Source organism: Balaenoptera physalus (assembly GCF_965194825.1).
Source record: "Balaenoptera physalus genome assembly, chromosome: 11".
Lineage (NCBI taxonomy): Eukaryota > Metazoa > Chordata > Mammalia > Artiodactyla > Balaenopteridae > Balaenoptera > Balaenoptera physalus.
In genome coordinates, this window is record NC_138896.1 from 79,451,416 (window position 1) to 79,466,910 (window position 15,495).

Consider the following 15,495-nt stretch of genomic DNA (forward strand, 5'->3'; position numbering starts at 1 on the left):
AAAGGTTTTGCTAGAGGGATAAAATAAACCTTAGCTGTTTCCAAAGGAGTACATTGTCAAATAATGGTTTCTGAGTATGGAACAAAAATAATGTACTGTCAAGCAGAGCATCAGCTGGTGAGGTATTTTCATTGCTCTGTCTTAATGTGCTACATTTCGTTAGGGAGTTAGGGACACCCACATTGCCTCCAGCTGTTCCTTTTAAACTGGTAGTTTGCCAACTTACATACCACAGTCCATCATTCTGGATTGTATTAGATGTCTTTAAAATGTCTTTCTACCCTCCCTCCCACCCCCCTGGGTTCTAAATCATCTTATCTGATTCTTTTATAGCATAAAATGATTTTAATATCCCTTCCCTTCTTTAGCCTTCCATATTACAACCCGTCCCAGCCGTATTCATCGGCCTATTCCTGGCTTTCCTGTTTTGGTGTTTCGGTCCATTGTGGTAGAGAAAGGTACAAGCACTACTGTTGAGTCCTTGTCTGTTTGTCCCCGTCACCTGTTTGTGCCATATTTGTAATATAGTGCATGGCAAAACCACACAGGTATTTTGTTACCTGAAGCAAACCTTTCATTTAGTATGCTATGTATTGTGTCATACAAATGAACTGAATGATCAACTAATCACATAACATATTGTCTTGTTTCCTTTGTAGTAATGCTAACCATGAATTAATTCCAACCTAACCAGATGTTAATATGCTGTCTTTAACTGAGTCTTTGTCTCTAGCAAACCGGAGTAAACTGTGAATTGCTGCAGCTTAGTACCCCCTTCCCAATTATATGTTTAATCAGCTCTGAATGAGAAATGAAGAGTTTGCCTCTTTGAAGTTTTCAGCGAGCTTTCTTCCCCCTCCTCCCTTCCCTCTTCTTTTCCATGGTGTAGAGATTCATTGTTTCAACCCTTTGCCTATATTACACTGTGGCTAAGAAGATGAAAAAGGATGAGAGTAGCATAATGGACCATTGGCTCACAATCTCAATCTCAGTACGCATTTACTTGTGAGGGTATCAGCCTGTCCCATGTCTTTCTGAGCCCTGATCTGCAACATCACAATATTTCTTTAAAAGCTAGCTTTCTCAATACAACTCAGAACACTAGTGAAAATAAAGTTTTCAAACAATGCAAATTGATATTGTAAAGCCCTCTGATAGTTAACAGAGAACAGCCCATCCATGTTCGCCCCCAACAAGCATACTGGTTAGTAGAGCGTATGAGATGATCACGTGGCATTATGACCCTGGACATGGTGTTTACCAAAAGCATCAGAGAAGCAGGGTCCCTAACATCACTTTGCCATCTTGAACCCCTTCTGATTTTGTCTTCTGTGGTTTAAGATTAGAGGATCAAAGCTTAGACCATTTTCTTTCTATCACCTTACCCACCAGCCCCTTGTATAAAACTATGCCAACATGTGAGTCTGGTTTTTATCAAGAAATAAACATTTTAGGCAGAAACATACTCCAGGCATTTGTGGACATCAGTTAGCTGTAATATGTGGATACCGGAGTAAATAAAACAGGCTGAGCTCAAAGGGTTTCTTAGAGAAGTCACTATTAGGCTTCAAAGAAAATTGAAAACTGCCCAAGAGTTTCCTGCAATGTATTCGGCTTCCACACAATGGTCCTCTAAAACAGTTCCTGCTATTATGGCTCTCCTCACACCTGCACTCCCTCACCTTTTTTTCTTTTTTTAAAATTTATTCTTATGCAAAGATAAGGTTTTTCTAATATTCTGTTAAGTATTCAGGACTCTCTGGCACCAAGGGGTTAATAGGTATGAAAAAAGAAGGGAGAATGTGATTTTGACTCTTGGTTTCTTTCCACACAGAAACCCTGGCCCTGGATGCCCATGTTGGCTGCCCTGGTTGCGGTGACAGCCATCGTGCTGTACGTGCCAGGTCTGGCCAGAGCTTCTCCGTGAGAGCGTTTCTTGAGTCCGTACACCGTCCTCCCTCTAGAAGCTGGCACCACACTCATGCTGGGGACAAACAGAACCATTTTCTTCCTTTTTACCTCTTAAAACAGCAGAAGTGCAAGAATACAGCTGTAGGGTCATTGCTTTAAATTATATAAAATGTATCTGTCTATAAAGAGGATATAAAATTGTGACTTTATTCTACTGTAAGCAATAATTTGCTTGCAATTTTTCATGTAATTTTTAAATTAGTATGTTGAAATTCTGAATATTATGGTGGCCTAAAGTAGGCTTCTTGGTACACCAAATTATTTATAACATTAAATTTATGGGTATTTTACTCTGAATTCTAATGGCCAGATAATTCATTTTTTTGATTCGATAACTACCCAAACCAAACAACTGATACATACATGGGAAGAGAGGCCCTGTGTGCTCAGTGCCTATCAGTTTGAATATATACACATATATATATATATTTTTTACATATTTACGCCATTTTTACTTGTTATAAAACCACTGAGCTATTGGGAACAAGACTTAGAGACAACTATTTGCGTGGATTTTTTTTTTTTTTTTTTAAGGAGAAATACACTTGGAAAATACTCTGTTCTAGTGATAATTTGGGGAATATGTGCACGTTTGTTCAGCCTTAATGTGACTTGACGATGTGGAGGACATCAACTTTGAAAAACTTTCCATGAGAGTGTGTATTTTCTTGAGCAAACTGAAGTATTTCTGGGAGCAAAAACATAGTAATTATACAGTTTCAGTGCAGTAAACCAAACTGTTGAGTCAATTGGAATGTAATTTATTAAACCTCATGTATTTAAAGAGATATTTTCTTTAAAAGCCAAGTTACTTTCTCATATACAGCATTTTAGGAAGCATGACTTTTTTTTTCCTATCATCTCTTCCTCCAAGCATGTTTAATTGAAGAAAGAGAATTAATATCTCTTTAGATAAGCTTTTACTGACTTAATTTGGTTAATGATATTTCAAAGCTAATTCATGTTCGAGGGGAGCAGTTGTTACCTACCAACAGATTTCCTGGTTGGGGAGGCAAATGATTATTTTCTTTTTATTGTTGTTAATTGGGACGTTCTGTTAATGAGAAGCACTATTCCCAAGATTAATAGTGTTCCATGCACAGTAAAGCACCTAAACACTGCTTGATGTTACAAATTTAAAACACGGAAGTGAAGGTTTAGCTATGGTTTTTGTGCGGCACCACAGTTATGTCAATGACATTTATTTAGGTCGTAGAGTATCCTAAAGTATCACATAGTTAAATTTTTCAGTCAATGAAAACTGGGAGGGAATGTCATGAATTGGCTTGAGCGTTCTGTGGCAATCCACAGGCTTGGCCAAATATTGAAATAGAAGTTTAGGATATAATTTGCCTTGTGATGTTTGGCAGTCATTGTTTATACTTTAAAGGTTGTATTTTAAGCCATTTGGGGTTTGCTGTTGGGAGGATCACTAGATTTATGGAGGAATTAGTCACAAATGACTTGTAGAAAATACTGTCATATAGTTCATTTCATCATTTTCTGTTGCAGGAAGCCACTCCACCACAGAATGCTAATATGCCAGTGGTACCCAGTACCTCCTGTATATAGGTTATTGCAAATATTGTTCTGAAATGCTTAACTTCAGAATTACATTTTTTAAAGTAAATAATTGTTTTAAATCTATTTTGTAAAGATATAAAGTACAATAGAATTTCTGGAGTACAGATTAAACTATTTGCACTAACACACGTGATGTGCATGATTTAATAAAATAACTTTACTCTCCCTATGCATTTTTGAGTTGGATATCATTGAAATTCTTAGTACTGACTCTACTATTGTATCGTTAATAGTCTTTTCATGAAATGACTCTTTATGCAACATAATGTACGTTTGGTGTTCTTCAGGGTTTAAAGGAAAACACTGAGCTGTTTCCTCCAGGTTTTATTAGCCTTTTATTTAACTTACTGCTCTAATTTTTTCCCTTTTACTATGGTTATTGTTAAAACGTGACTCACTTGCCAGACAAGTCTCTTTAAATATAAAGTCAATATTTACTTTATTCAAATTGAATAAATGAGTTTTTTTAGTGAACTGCCAGTTTTTCGTAAGAATATAAATGAGCCTATTCATAAGCAGTACCCCCAGTTTTGTTCAGTTTACTTTCAGGTTAAATAAAGAGTAGGATTATTCACTTGGAGTGATAGAGTCATTAAGAAGTTTTAATCCTAGCAGTTAAGAATTGAACAACCCTATGACACATTTAAAAATTACATTAAGGTGCTACATGGCTGGGTCAGAAAATGAAAAGAACGTGGTGTTTAAAGCTAAAACATCCGTATTGGCGTACTGGCTCTGCCTTAGGCAAATCATTTGTCTTCTCTGAGTCTCTACTTCCTCATTTATAAAATGGAGGGAATAATATCTATATTTTTAGCGGTAGTATGAAAATTTTAAAAATAATGTATGTGAAGTGTCAAGTGGTAAATAAATACCGCAAATATTTAAGTTTTAGGTGAACCAGTACAGCTATTTAAAATGAATTGATTGACTCAACTGTTGAGACTTTGTGTGTGAATGAGATAGAACTGCAGTGGAATGACTCCTAAGAAAGCATCCAGCTCTGTTCATCCCTTTTATAGTTGTGTCTTTAGGAAGTAATATGCTTAGTTTGATTATGAGCCAATTGCTTACCACAGTTTGGAATTCCTGTTGTGACTGCCTTCAAGAGCAATTCTGAGTCACATATGAAAACCAGTCACACTGCTGCATAATCAGAGGCTTTCAACTAAAAATAGTATTGCCTAGCTTGATCTCTCACTTCAATCACCAGACTTGACCCCCAGTGACTTTTGGCTACTTCCAGTGATTACATCTACTATCAAAAGGATGGAAATCTGTTACCAAAGAGGAAGAAACTGCATACAAGTCAACTGTGTTAAAAATGTGCAGCCTTCCTCCCATAAAATTCACGTCTGGAAGTTTATTCTGAGGGCATAATTGTGTGTTCAAAATTTTAACTACCAGGACATTTAGTATAGCATTTTTCTGTAATAGTGATGGGTAAACAACCTAAATATCCAGCAGTGGTCATCGGTTAAATAAATTAATATTGCCACCCTACAGATTGCTGTGCTTGCAGAGTATGTGGGAATATATTCATACTATATTAAGAAAGAGGTTACCAGTGTAGAATAACCTTGGTTTTGTAAAGAAAAAAATGTAGACATACAGGATATGTTTATAGCAGGAGGACTCAGAACGATTTTTTATCCAGGCTACACTAGTGCTTCTGTCTGTATGATTGAGGGTCAATTCTGTTCCCTTTTTATGATTTCTGATTTATTTTTAGTGGTAAATATATGTTGCTTTTGTAAATTAAAAAGCTATTTGGTTTTGCTTTAAATTAGAAACAAAAAGAATTCTGCAGAATTCTAAGTTGCTTTTCGTAATTGAATGAGTACCTTGTCAAAGTACCTATGTTTAAAAGAGTTAATGTTCATTTGCACTTATGAATTCTGGTGTGTTCATTTAAACATCAGTCTTACAATTTTAAACATGCTTTGTACATGTATACGTAGAATCAGAATACTGGAAGAGGTCTTAGCAATTCGTTCTCACCGTTTTGCCTATCAGGGAGAAAACCCAGAGAATTTTTAACTCATAGTCAGATTTACAGTAAGTTATAAAGTTGAGGATGAGGATGATTATTTTTTTGCTACTCCATACTGTGTCTCCAGGCTTTGATGGTTTTACATCCATTCATTTAGCAAATACTTTTTGAGTGTCTGATGTGAGACATTGTGCCAGGTTCTGGCAATATTCAGTTCCTACTGTCATAGAGCTTTTGCTGTAGAGGAGAAATACAGGCAAGGAAGCTGGCCAGTCACAATACAGGATGCTAGAGGAAGACATAGGAACCTGTGGAACCATAGAAAAAGGGTGCATTTCCTCTCACCTTCAACCATCCAACCCAGAGACATCTGGCTGCAGAGCCAAAGGTGAGTTTTCCTTCTAGGTAGTCTGGGGAACAGGACTGGTTTCTCTAGAAGTACCTGAATTAACAAACCACTAACATCTGAGATTGATTTTCCTAGAATTGGAAAACATTTTTAAGGTTTTATGTACTGTCCTGGAGTTTTGCCCTGTAAAATGGTTTGAACTGCACCTTGCAACTAGTGAAGGATTTATGTAGAGATATAATTTTCAGGTGTACAGCATTATAATTCAACATCTATATACACTACAAAGTGATCACCACCACAAGTCTAGTTACCATCCGTCACCATACATTTAACCCCCTTCACCCATTTTGCCCATCCACCTTACCCTCTGGTAACAACTGATCTGTTCTCTGTATCTATGAGTTTTTGTTTTATTTTGTTTGATCATTTGTTTTATTTTTTTAGATTCCACATATGAGTGATATCATACTTTGTCTGACTTACTTCACTTAGCATAATACCTTCAAGGTCCATCCATGTCGTTGTAAATGCTGTTCCACATTGTAGCATTCTTTGTTATGGCTGAGTATTATTCCATTGCGTATATACACAATATCTTCTTTGTCCATTCATCCATCAGTGGACACTTAGGTTGTTTTCATATCTTGGCCGTTGTAAACAGTGTTGCAGTGAACATAAGGGTGCATATATCTTTTTGAATTAGTGTTTTTGTGTTCTTTGAATAAATACCCAGAAGTGGAATAGCTGGGTCATATGGTAGTTCTAGTCTTAATTTTTTGAAGACACTCCATTACGGTTTTCATAGCGGCTGTACCAATTTACAGTACTACCAACAGTGTACAAGGGGGTCCCTTTTACCCGCATCCTCTCCAGCATTTGTTATTCCTTCTTTTCAATAATAGCCATTCTAACAGGTGTGAAGTATCTCGTGGTTTTGATTTGCATTTCCCTAATTAGTAATGTTGAATATCTTTTCATGTTCCTGTTGATCATCTGTGTATCTTCTTTGGAAAAATGTCTGTTCAGATCCTCTGCCCATTTTTTAATCGGGTTATTTGGGGTTTTTTTGTTTTTGTTTTCGTGGAGGATTTTTTGTCTTAAACAGGGGAAAGTGTCTTAGGCCAGGGCATGGATTGGATGGAGCCAGTAACTCCTGGCACGTGAAGGCAAGTGTTCACCATATCTTGTTGCGTGTGTTAACAGTGCTGCTCATTCAACAGATGAAGCAGCTATATATTTCTTCCTAAAGATTTCAACCCGGAGCTTATATGATTTGTTACCCTGTTTTACAAGGACACTGAGATAAAGCCTATGAAAAAGTGAAAAAGACAAGAACATTGAGAATAAAAGCAAAAGGGACTGGGGTGGGGGGTGGTTGATGGAGGAGTAAAGGAACTTTTTCGGGTTATGCTCCCACCGTCCACAGTTGCTGTTCACTTCCTCTTTTCATGTTGACCTCTTGAATTGGCCGGAGTACATCTAGGTAGCCCGATTTCATTTAGCAGAGATTCAAAACTTCTATGAAATTACATCCTAGAGGGTTTTTTTCATCCTAAATTTTTATGTATTTATTTGTCTGATCTTGTTCCACGTAGAATTTGAAGCAGGCATGTGTGTTTGGACAGCATTTTTTTTGCCTCTTAAATGGCCGGGGTCCATTCCTGCTGGGCTGAGAACGCTTCCTTATGGCAGGCTGTTTAAGCAGATGAAAGAACACCAATAAGGAAGGAGCACCAAAGGCACTTGAAAAACCTCGACCATTTCCACTTCTTGAATCACAGGTTTCCACTGTAAATTACTTCGCTGTTCGTAAATCTTTTCTTAGTTATGCCATTCTGGTTTTGGTTGGAAACTTGTTATGAGATAATTAGCCTATGCTTATTTAACCTCCCCCCATACCCTCCACCCCATATACTCCATAACTAACTTTCAGAGAGTTAATGTGTTTTGCATATTTTTAACCAGATTTTTATTTTCCTCAGTGTATATAGAGCTAATCACATTTTCTTCCACAAATGAAATTTGGTAGTTTTAAAGTGGGACATTCTAATTTAGTACTTCATGTATGTAGCTAATAAAATCAGACACACAAAAAATCCATGAGAAGAGTTTATTTAGTCATGTAACTTTAGACCCAAAAAAAAAAAAAAAAGACTTTGTACTTTAAATACTTAAGCCAAAAATTAGGTGGTGAATTATATATGTGCTGTGTCCACATAAAGCCCTTGTTATCAGTGAAGGTGAGTACGTACTGTGATAGTACCTGGAGTAAATAGAACCTTCGACCTGCTTAAATCATCTGTTTTTGAATACTTTTTCTGGTCTCATTTTATAGCAAAGTCCTCAAAATTTGTTTTAGTTATCCATTTCTATATAACAATTTATCCCCAAATTTATCGGCTTAAAATAGCAAACATTTATTATCTCACACAGTTTCTGAGGATCCAAGAGCAGCTTACCTGGGTGGATCTAGACCATGATCTCTCTTGAAGTTGCAGTCAAGCTGTTGGCTGGGGCTAGAGGATGCATTTCTAAGCTCTTTCGGATGGTTGTTAGCTTAAGGCTTCATTCAGTTCCTCACCAAGGCGGCCTCTCCTTTGGGCTGCTTCAAACAGCAGCTGGCTTCCCCCAGAGCAAGGGATTGAAGAGAGAAGAGCACAAAGGATGGAAGCCTTTGAATCTCTGAAGGGATGTACCATCACTCTGCCACATTCTGTTGCTCACACAGATTAACCCAGGTACTATTTGGCAGGGTTATCAAGGGCATGGATACCAAGAGGCAGCAGGGATTGTTGGGAGCCAGTTTGGAGACTGGTTTCTCACCTAATTTCCCATTGGGAAACTTCTGAATTGTTGGAAGACTTGATTTTATAAAATGTATCAAAGCAAACAAAGAGACTTCTGTAAGGATTACATTCTTCCCTTGTATAATTGATGTATGACAAACAAGTTGTAGAAATTCCGAAACAAGAGAGTACTTGGGAAATTCATTTCTTTGGATGACAAATAGTCAAACTTGTGCTTCCTCAAGATAACTGTTATACCTACAATTTAAATTTAGAAGTTTTTATCAAGAGTTCCCAAAGTAGATTGTTCTCTTAAAACTATGCCCTTTTATCTTCCACCACTGTATGAAAAGCTACAGGGACAGTTTTTACTGGACACTCTGAACAGATGGACCTCTCTTCACAGCTTACCCCTCTTTCCCTGGGCTATAGTTTATAATTGCCAGTTCCTTCTCTGTCTTCCTCACTAGACTATAAACTCCCTGAGGGCTGCAGCTGGGGCTTTACTTGCTTTGGTATAGCTAGAGCCTAGTATAGTGTACAGCATATATTAGGTACTCAATAAAAAGTTTTTGGATATAGGAAGTCAAATCCAAGTCTGAAGATGGACTTGAATCACTGCTTTCTGGTTGTTAGTGGCAGCCACTGGTAGATTGTATTATGGTGCTCCCGCTGGTCTGGAATAAAACCAGTGAGTGGCAGCGAACATTCTATTACCATGAATGTAAATTGACTGGGAGGACCTTGTTTTGTACAGACTTTAAGCCTTATTTAAGGTATACACTTAAACAACACAGTGAGAAGAACTGCACCTAGTTTTTACCAATTACCAAGTAGAAAGGTACCAAGTAGAAAATTTATTTATGCCCTGCCTGTTTCAACAAGGTTTATGGTGATCTACACAGATACCTAGAGCATGGAATAGCGTGCTTAAAATGAGCAGGGGAAGAGGAAAGAAGACAGTAAAACAAGAGAGAGGATATAAAATTGAGCCAAGACTGAGAGGGAAAAAGATCACTTCATGCCACCCAGCACATGTGGCTCTAAGCTTTCTAATAAACCAAAAATCCTGGTCAGTGTCCATAATATTAATAATAAATTATTTTGAAGTGTGAAAAGTAAATAGGAATTTCCCTCAGGGCTCTTTTTAAAAATGCATGCTGGGCTTCCCTGGTGGCGTATTCGTTGAGAATCCGCCTGCCAGTGCAGGGGACACGGGTTCGAGCCCTGGTCTGGGAAGATCCCACATGCCGCGGAGCAACTAAGCCCATGCGCCACGATTACAGAGCCTGCGTTCTAGAGCCCACAAGACACAACTACTGAAGTCCACGCGCCTAGAACCCGTGCTCCACAGGAGGAGAAGCCACCACAATGAGAAGCCCGCACACCTCAACAAAGAATATAGACCCCGCTCGCCGCAACTAAAAAGAAAGCGTGCACACAGCAACAAAGACCCAACGCAGCCAAAAATTAATTAATTCATTAATTTATTTTTTAAAAAACACATGCTGTGTTCCACTCAGTTTTTCTGTGAACCTAAAATTGCCCTAAAAAAGTTTTTTTTAATGCATTCTATATGATACAGGGAGTCCTGCATATCTTCTTTTCAAAAGTATTCAAAGTAGATGAAAAAGATTAATATCATTTGTCAAAACTGGGAAGGGTAGGGCTTCCCTGGTGGTGCAGTGGTTAAGAATACGCCTGACAATGCAGGGGACACGGGTTCGAGCCCTGGTCTGGGAAGATCCCACATGCCACGGAGCAACTAAGCCCATGTGCCACAACTACTGAAGCTCAAACGCCTAGAGCCCATACTCCGCAACAAGAGAAGCCACTGCAGTGAGAAACCCACGCACTGCAAGGAAGAGTAGCTCCTGCTCGCCACACCAGAGAAGGGCCCACGTGCAGCAGTGAAGACCCAATGCAGCCAAAAATTAATTAGTTAATTAATTAATTTTTTTAAAAGGCACTTGTGGCAGAGTTTAAGACTTGTTCATTTGGGATGACAGGTACATGGGTGTTTCATATATATTGTCTTCCATGTCTCGTATTTGAAGAAAAGAGTTCTGATCAAATAGACCGTCTCTATAAGAGTGGCATATTTTACCTATGCAAACTCCACTGTGACCAAAGTGTTGACTCTGGTTGGACAGGTGTCAGTTGAGTAACCAAAAATCACCAGTTGAGTAACCAAAAATCACTATCTTTATTTTGCTTTGTATTGTGCCTTTTTTTTAAATAGATGTTTTAAATTCATTAATACCATATTTTGAAATGCTGTCATTCTTGTGGACGAAGGACCATGTTACACACAGGCTTTCAGCAGCTGAGCCTCAGGCAGGCTGACAATATTCCTGATAATTGCAGCTTTGGCAGGAGCTGCTGTGAAAGTGAGAAGGAATTCCTAATCAAGCAAGTTCTTTTGTGTCATCAGCTAAGGAGCTCACTGAGTCAAGCAAGTTGCTCTTGGCCTCCTAGCCTCCCAGAATTCTCTGCTCCTGGCCTTCCCTAGAGCAGCAGCCTCCTAGTTTTGCGGAGGTATTGGCTAGGGCCGTTCCTATATGGAGCTGGTGACCAGCAGTCTTTTTTTTTTTTTTTTTTTTAATTTTTGGCTCGGTTGGGTCTTTGTTGCTGCGTGCGGGCTTTTTCTCTAGTTGCGGCTAGCGGGGGCCACTCTTTGTTGCGGTGCGCAGGCTTCTCATTGCAGTGGCTTCTCTTGTTGCGGGCTCTAGGCACGCGGGCTTCAGTAGTTGTGGCTCGCGGGCTCTAGAGCGCAGGCTCAGTAGTTGTGGCGCACGGGCTTAGTTGATCCGCGGCATGTGGGATCTTCCCAGACCAGAGATCAAACCCGTGTCCCCTGCATTGGCAGGCAGATTCTTATCCACTGCTCCACCAGGGAAGCCCAACCAGCAGTCTTAACGTAGTCTCATCTAGTATGTCTGTCCAGTGACAGTGGACCAAACTGGGTGTTCTAGGGACTTCCCTGGTGGCGCAGTGGTTAAGACTCCACACTCCCAATGCAGGGGGCCTGGGTTCGGTCCCTGGTCAGGGAACTAGATCCCACATGCATGCCACAACTAAGAGTTCGTATGCCACAACTAAGGAGCTGGTGAGCTGCAACTAAGGAGCCCACCAGCCGCAACTAAGACCCGGCGCAACCAAATAAATAAATAAATAAAATATTAAAAAACAGAACACAACAAAAAAAACAAACTGGGTGTTACAGTCTGCAGAGAGGGATTGACTAGAAAGCAGCGGAGGCCACCTGCCGCTTGACTCCAGCTGATTATATGCCATGCAGGACTGTTGTCAACATCTTCTGAATTTTCAAGAGGAACTGGAAACTGGACTTCATGTTCACTTTCCAGATGGAAGGGGAGAATGCACTGTGTGAAGCAAACAAAACATGTCTTCAGCTCTTTTTGGCCAGTGTGACTAACTAGCTGGCAACCTCTGTTCTAATCAAGCCTAGATTTGTAAAGCATCAGAAATGCCTTATGCCAGGGTTGGACTTAGAACAGTAAAATGTTCAAGAAATTTGGAACTAGACATAGGGTTGCCAACTTTTTTATTTTGCTAAGCAATAACATTTTAAATTTTTATTAAAAACAAAACAAGCCACAGCTACTAGTTACTTTCACTCTAAAAAATAGGATGCGCGTAATAGTGTTCCACAAATCCTCATGAAACGCTGGAAGCCAGATTTGTTTTGGAATTGAAAGTTTTTACATTTTGAAAGGTAATGTGGGGACTTTCCTGGTGGCACAGTGGTTAAGACTCTGTGCTCCCAGTGCAGGGGGCCTGGGTTCAATCCCTGGTCAGAGAACTAGATCCCACATGCATGCCACAACTAAGACCCAGCGCAATAAAATAAATAAAATATTTTTTTAAAAAAAGGTAATGTGGTACATATAATACTTCATAATATGTAAAATTTCTGCAGTGAACCATATGAATATTCAACTAAGTGGAATAAGTAAAAGCTATAAATAACCATGTGTCAGTTCAGGACAGGATTATCTGCCAGTTGAGTTTTGGTGCCAAACCAAAGACGGTTTTCAGAGCTTTTCGGACTCTGGGACCTGTATCAAAAAAGGAACAGTCCTGGGGCTTCCCTGGTGGCGCAGCGGTTGAGAGTCTGCCTGCTAGTGCAGGGGACACGGGTTCGCGCCCTGGTCTGGGAGGATCCCACATGCCGCGGAGCAACTGGGCCCGTGAGCCACAATTGCTGAGCCTGCGCATCTGGAGCCTGTGCTCCGCGGCGGGAGGGGCCGCGATGGTGAGAGGCCCGCGCACCGCGATGAAGAGTGGCCCCCGCTTGCCGCAACTGGAGAAAGCCCTAGCACAGAAACGAAGACCCAACATAGCAATCAATCCATCAATCAATCAATCAATAAAAAAATAAATCTTTAAAAAAAAAAAAAAAAAAAGAACAGTCCTTTCAATGGACTAACTTTATGAAGCCCTCAGCATGCTGCCCTTATTTTTCTCAGGTCCCCCTAGACCACTGGAGACTGCCCTGAGGGTTGGACATTTGGGAGATTCTGCTGTGGGCCGAAACAAATCTTTATACGCTTCCCCACTTTCACTTGGCTCCCTTGTGCAACAAGGAGCACACGACCACATGTGGCAGCATTTCATAACAGGAAGTGTCCCTTGCCATCAGAGTCCTAAGTCCTTGTTTCTCCTAACTGCACTGGTCCTAGTTCTGATCTCTTTGCCACCCAGAACTCACCTCCTCCTTGCAGGACTTCTCTTCTGCTAAGGAATGCACCTGCCCAGGCTGGCCTAAGGCCCAGTGAGCTGGCTCCCTCAGCTGTCCGTGCCATGTGACAAGGCCGAGTGCAGCAGTGCTTTGTCGGGATTTTCAAAAATGGCTCCCAGAAGGATCAGCACTGCAAAGAGTGTGGTAGGATTGGTCAGTTCAAAATAGCTTCCCCCATGCCTCCTGAGGAAGCATTAAATGTTTGAACCACTGAGTCATACCGATGCCTCTCCTTTCAGAATCAAATGACTTCTCCAGGGAGCAGCTTGAGAAATTTGCAGGGGGCAAGGCTCAGACAGGCCTTGAAGGGCAGGAAAGATTTGAACTAATTGGGGACATGCATTACAGGAAGGCATTGCAGAGGGAAGGTAGGAAAGTGGCAGGTGTGTGAGTGGTTTCACACACACTGGAGCTAGGCCTGGAGGAAGAGCCGGGTTTGGGGGGACACCAGGAAGAGGGGATTTAAGGTGGCAGAAATGGTTGAGACAGAGGGAGCTGGGTGTGCAAAGGCTGCCCCATTGCAGGGGAGGATTCACACTTTTGGTTGTGCAGAACCAGCAGGCTGGCTTCAGCAGAAAGGGAAGTTATCATGAGGCCGCATTCTATGCAGGGAATTTCTCTCTCTGTCTCTCCCAGGGTCCTTCAAAAATACCCCAAGCAGCCTCCCTGCCCTCAGCCCTTGGAGAACTTTTTCTGTGACCTTCCTCCTCCCCCAGCACTTTCCACCCCAGGGGTCACCTGTGTGTAGCTTCAACCCCCCCATTAAACTGTGAGCTCCTAATGGCGGGGCTGTGCCTCACTCGCCTTTGCCGCCCTCCAGCACCATCACACTCTGTCTGCCCTGTGAGTTTTCAGATTTTCTCCATGTTGACCCCGCCTTGGCCTCCCTGTGGGGAGGTAGCAAGTTTCCCCTTCCGTCTCCTACAGTCCCTTCCAAAGATTCCAATCTCAGGCTCCGGGCATTTATTGCATTTTTATGATCAAAGCTCTTGTCCAAGCAGGATGTTTCCCATACCAGGAAGCTTACGAGGGTCCAGTGTGACCAATGGGAAGAGGAATGAGATGATTACAGTTTTCTCCATTTCCTGGGTGAGTTTAGCACAAGAAAAGGAATTGGACCCTTAGTTCAGCTTCTCTAAACACTAAACCGAACGCATTAGCTAATTCAGCACACATATCCTTCTTTTTCTTTGTAACTTTTTATTCTGACGTGATTTCAAACTCATAGAAACATTGCAAGAACAGCACAAGGAGCTCAACATTTACCGTTCACCCAGATTCACTGACAGTTTACACTTTGCCCCATTTGCTTTATCACTCTCTGTGTATGTGTACACCAACACACACTTTTTCCCTAAACTGTTTGAGAATGTCAACTCTTCCATCGTGTTCCTTTTCCTTAGTTTGTATTTGCTAAGAATAGGACATGCTCTTAGCTTTTTACTTTTTTACCGGAAGTGCTGGTTTCTTGACCCTACCGCGGTGCTCACTGACTATTGGAGGATTTAGTCACAGAGTTGTCACAGCATCCTTTTCCTCCTGACCAGACCCTGCAGGGACAGAAACCCACACCAAGGTGGGGAACTGGGTTGTCTTCTTGGAAAAGTTGACCTGCTGGTTCTGCGTGAAAAATGCAAGCCTTGTCACAGCTTCAAAGCCAAGCACAACTTGGGGAAGGTGGCATAGATTTAAGCTGGTATCAGACCTTGAAGCATTTTTACTGTCTATGTGGTGCCAGAATCCAAAAGGAAAAGAAGTTGCACAGTTGCACTTGTAGAGAAATTTCTCTTCCATCTTAGCACTTGCTGCTTCTGGTAATAGTTGCAATCCTCACAGCTGACCTGGAAGTTGTCTTTCTGCCACCATCATCTGTGCAGGGGTCCTTAGATCCCTCCTGCTCTTAATCAGGTTCCCAGACATTCTGGAATTCAGAGGCTTCCAGAAGAGCAGTGTGTAACCTTCCTCTTTAGGGTCCCACCTTTGTGGTCAGGCCTGGTGGACGGATGGACAAGCAGATCAACTTCTTTTTTTCTCTCATTATAAA

General features: G+C 40.9%; 1 protein-coding gene and 1 long non-coding RNA gene across 45 annotated transcripts in view; one reads left to right on the top strand and one right to left on the bottom strand.

Moving 5' to 3' along the window:
- Positions 1-3,724, top strand: part of SLMAP (sarcolemma associated protein) — a 151,094-nt gene extending 147,370 nt beyond the window's left edge. For 27 of the 44 annotated variants that reach the window (XM_082412168.1, XM_082412176.1, XM_082412209.1 and 24 more), the window contains one exon: positions 1,835-3,724. In XM_082412168.1, the coding sequence (XP_082268294.1) occupies positions 1,835-1,927 (93 nt within the window). In that variant the 3' untranslated portion in view covers positions 1,928-3,724. Of the gene's footprint in view, positions 1-368; positions 459-1,834 lie in introns of all 44 variants that reach the window. The other 17 variants (XM_082412190.1, XM_082412181.1, XM_082412211.1 and 14 more) reach the window with 1 other exon arrangement.
- A 1,536-nt stretch (positions 3,725-5,260) lies between these two features.
- Positions 5,261-14,243, bottom strand: LOC309637565. Its single transcript, XR_014250661.1, has 2 exons — positions 13,422-14,243; positions 5,261-12,072 (listed from the first exon to the last, which is right to left on the bottom strand). It is a non-coding gene; the product is annotated as an uncharacterized lncRNA (long non-coding RNA).
- Between the last annotated feature and the right edge of the window lie 1,252 nt (positions 14,244-15,495).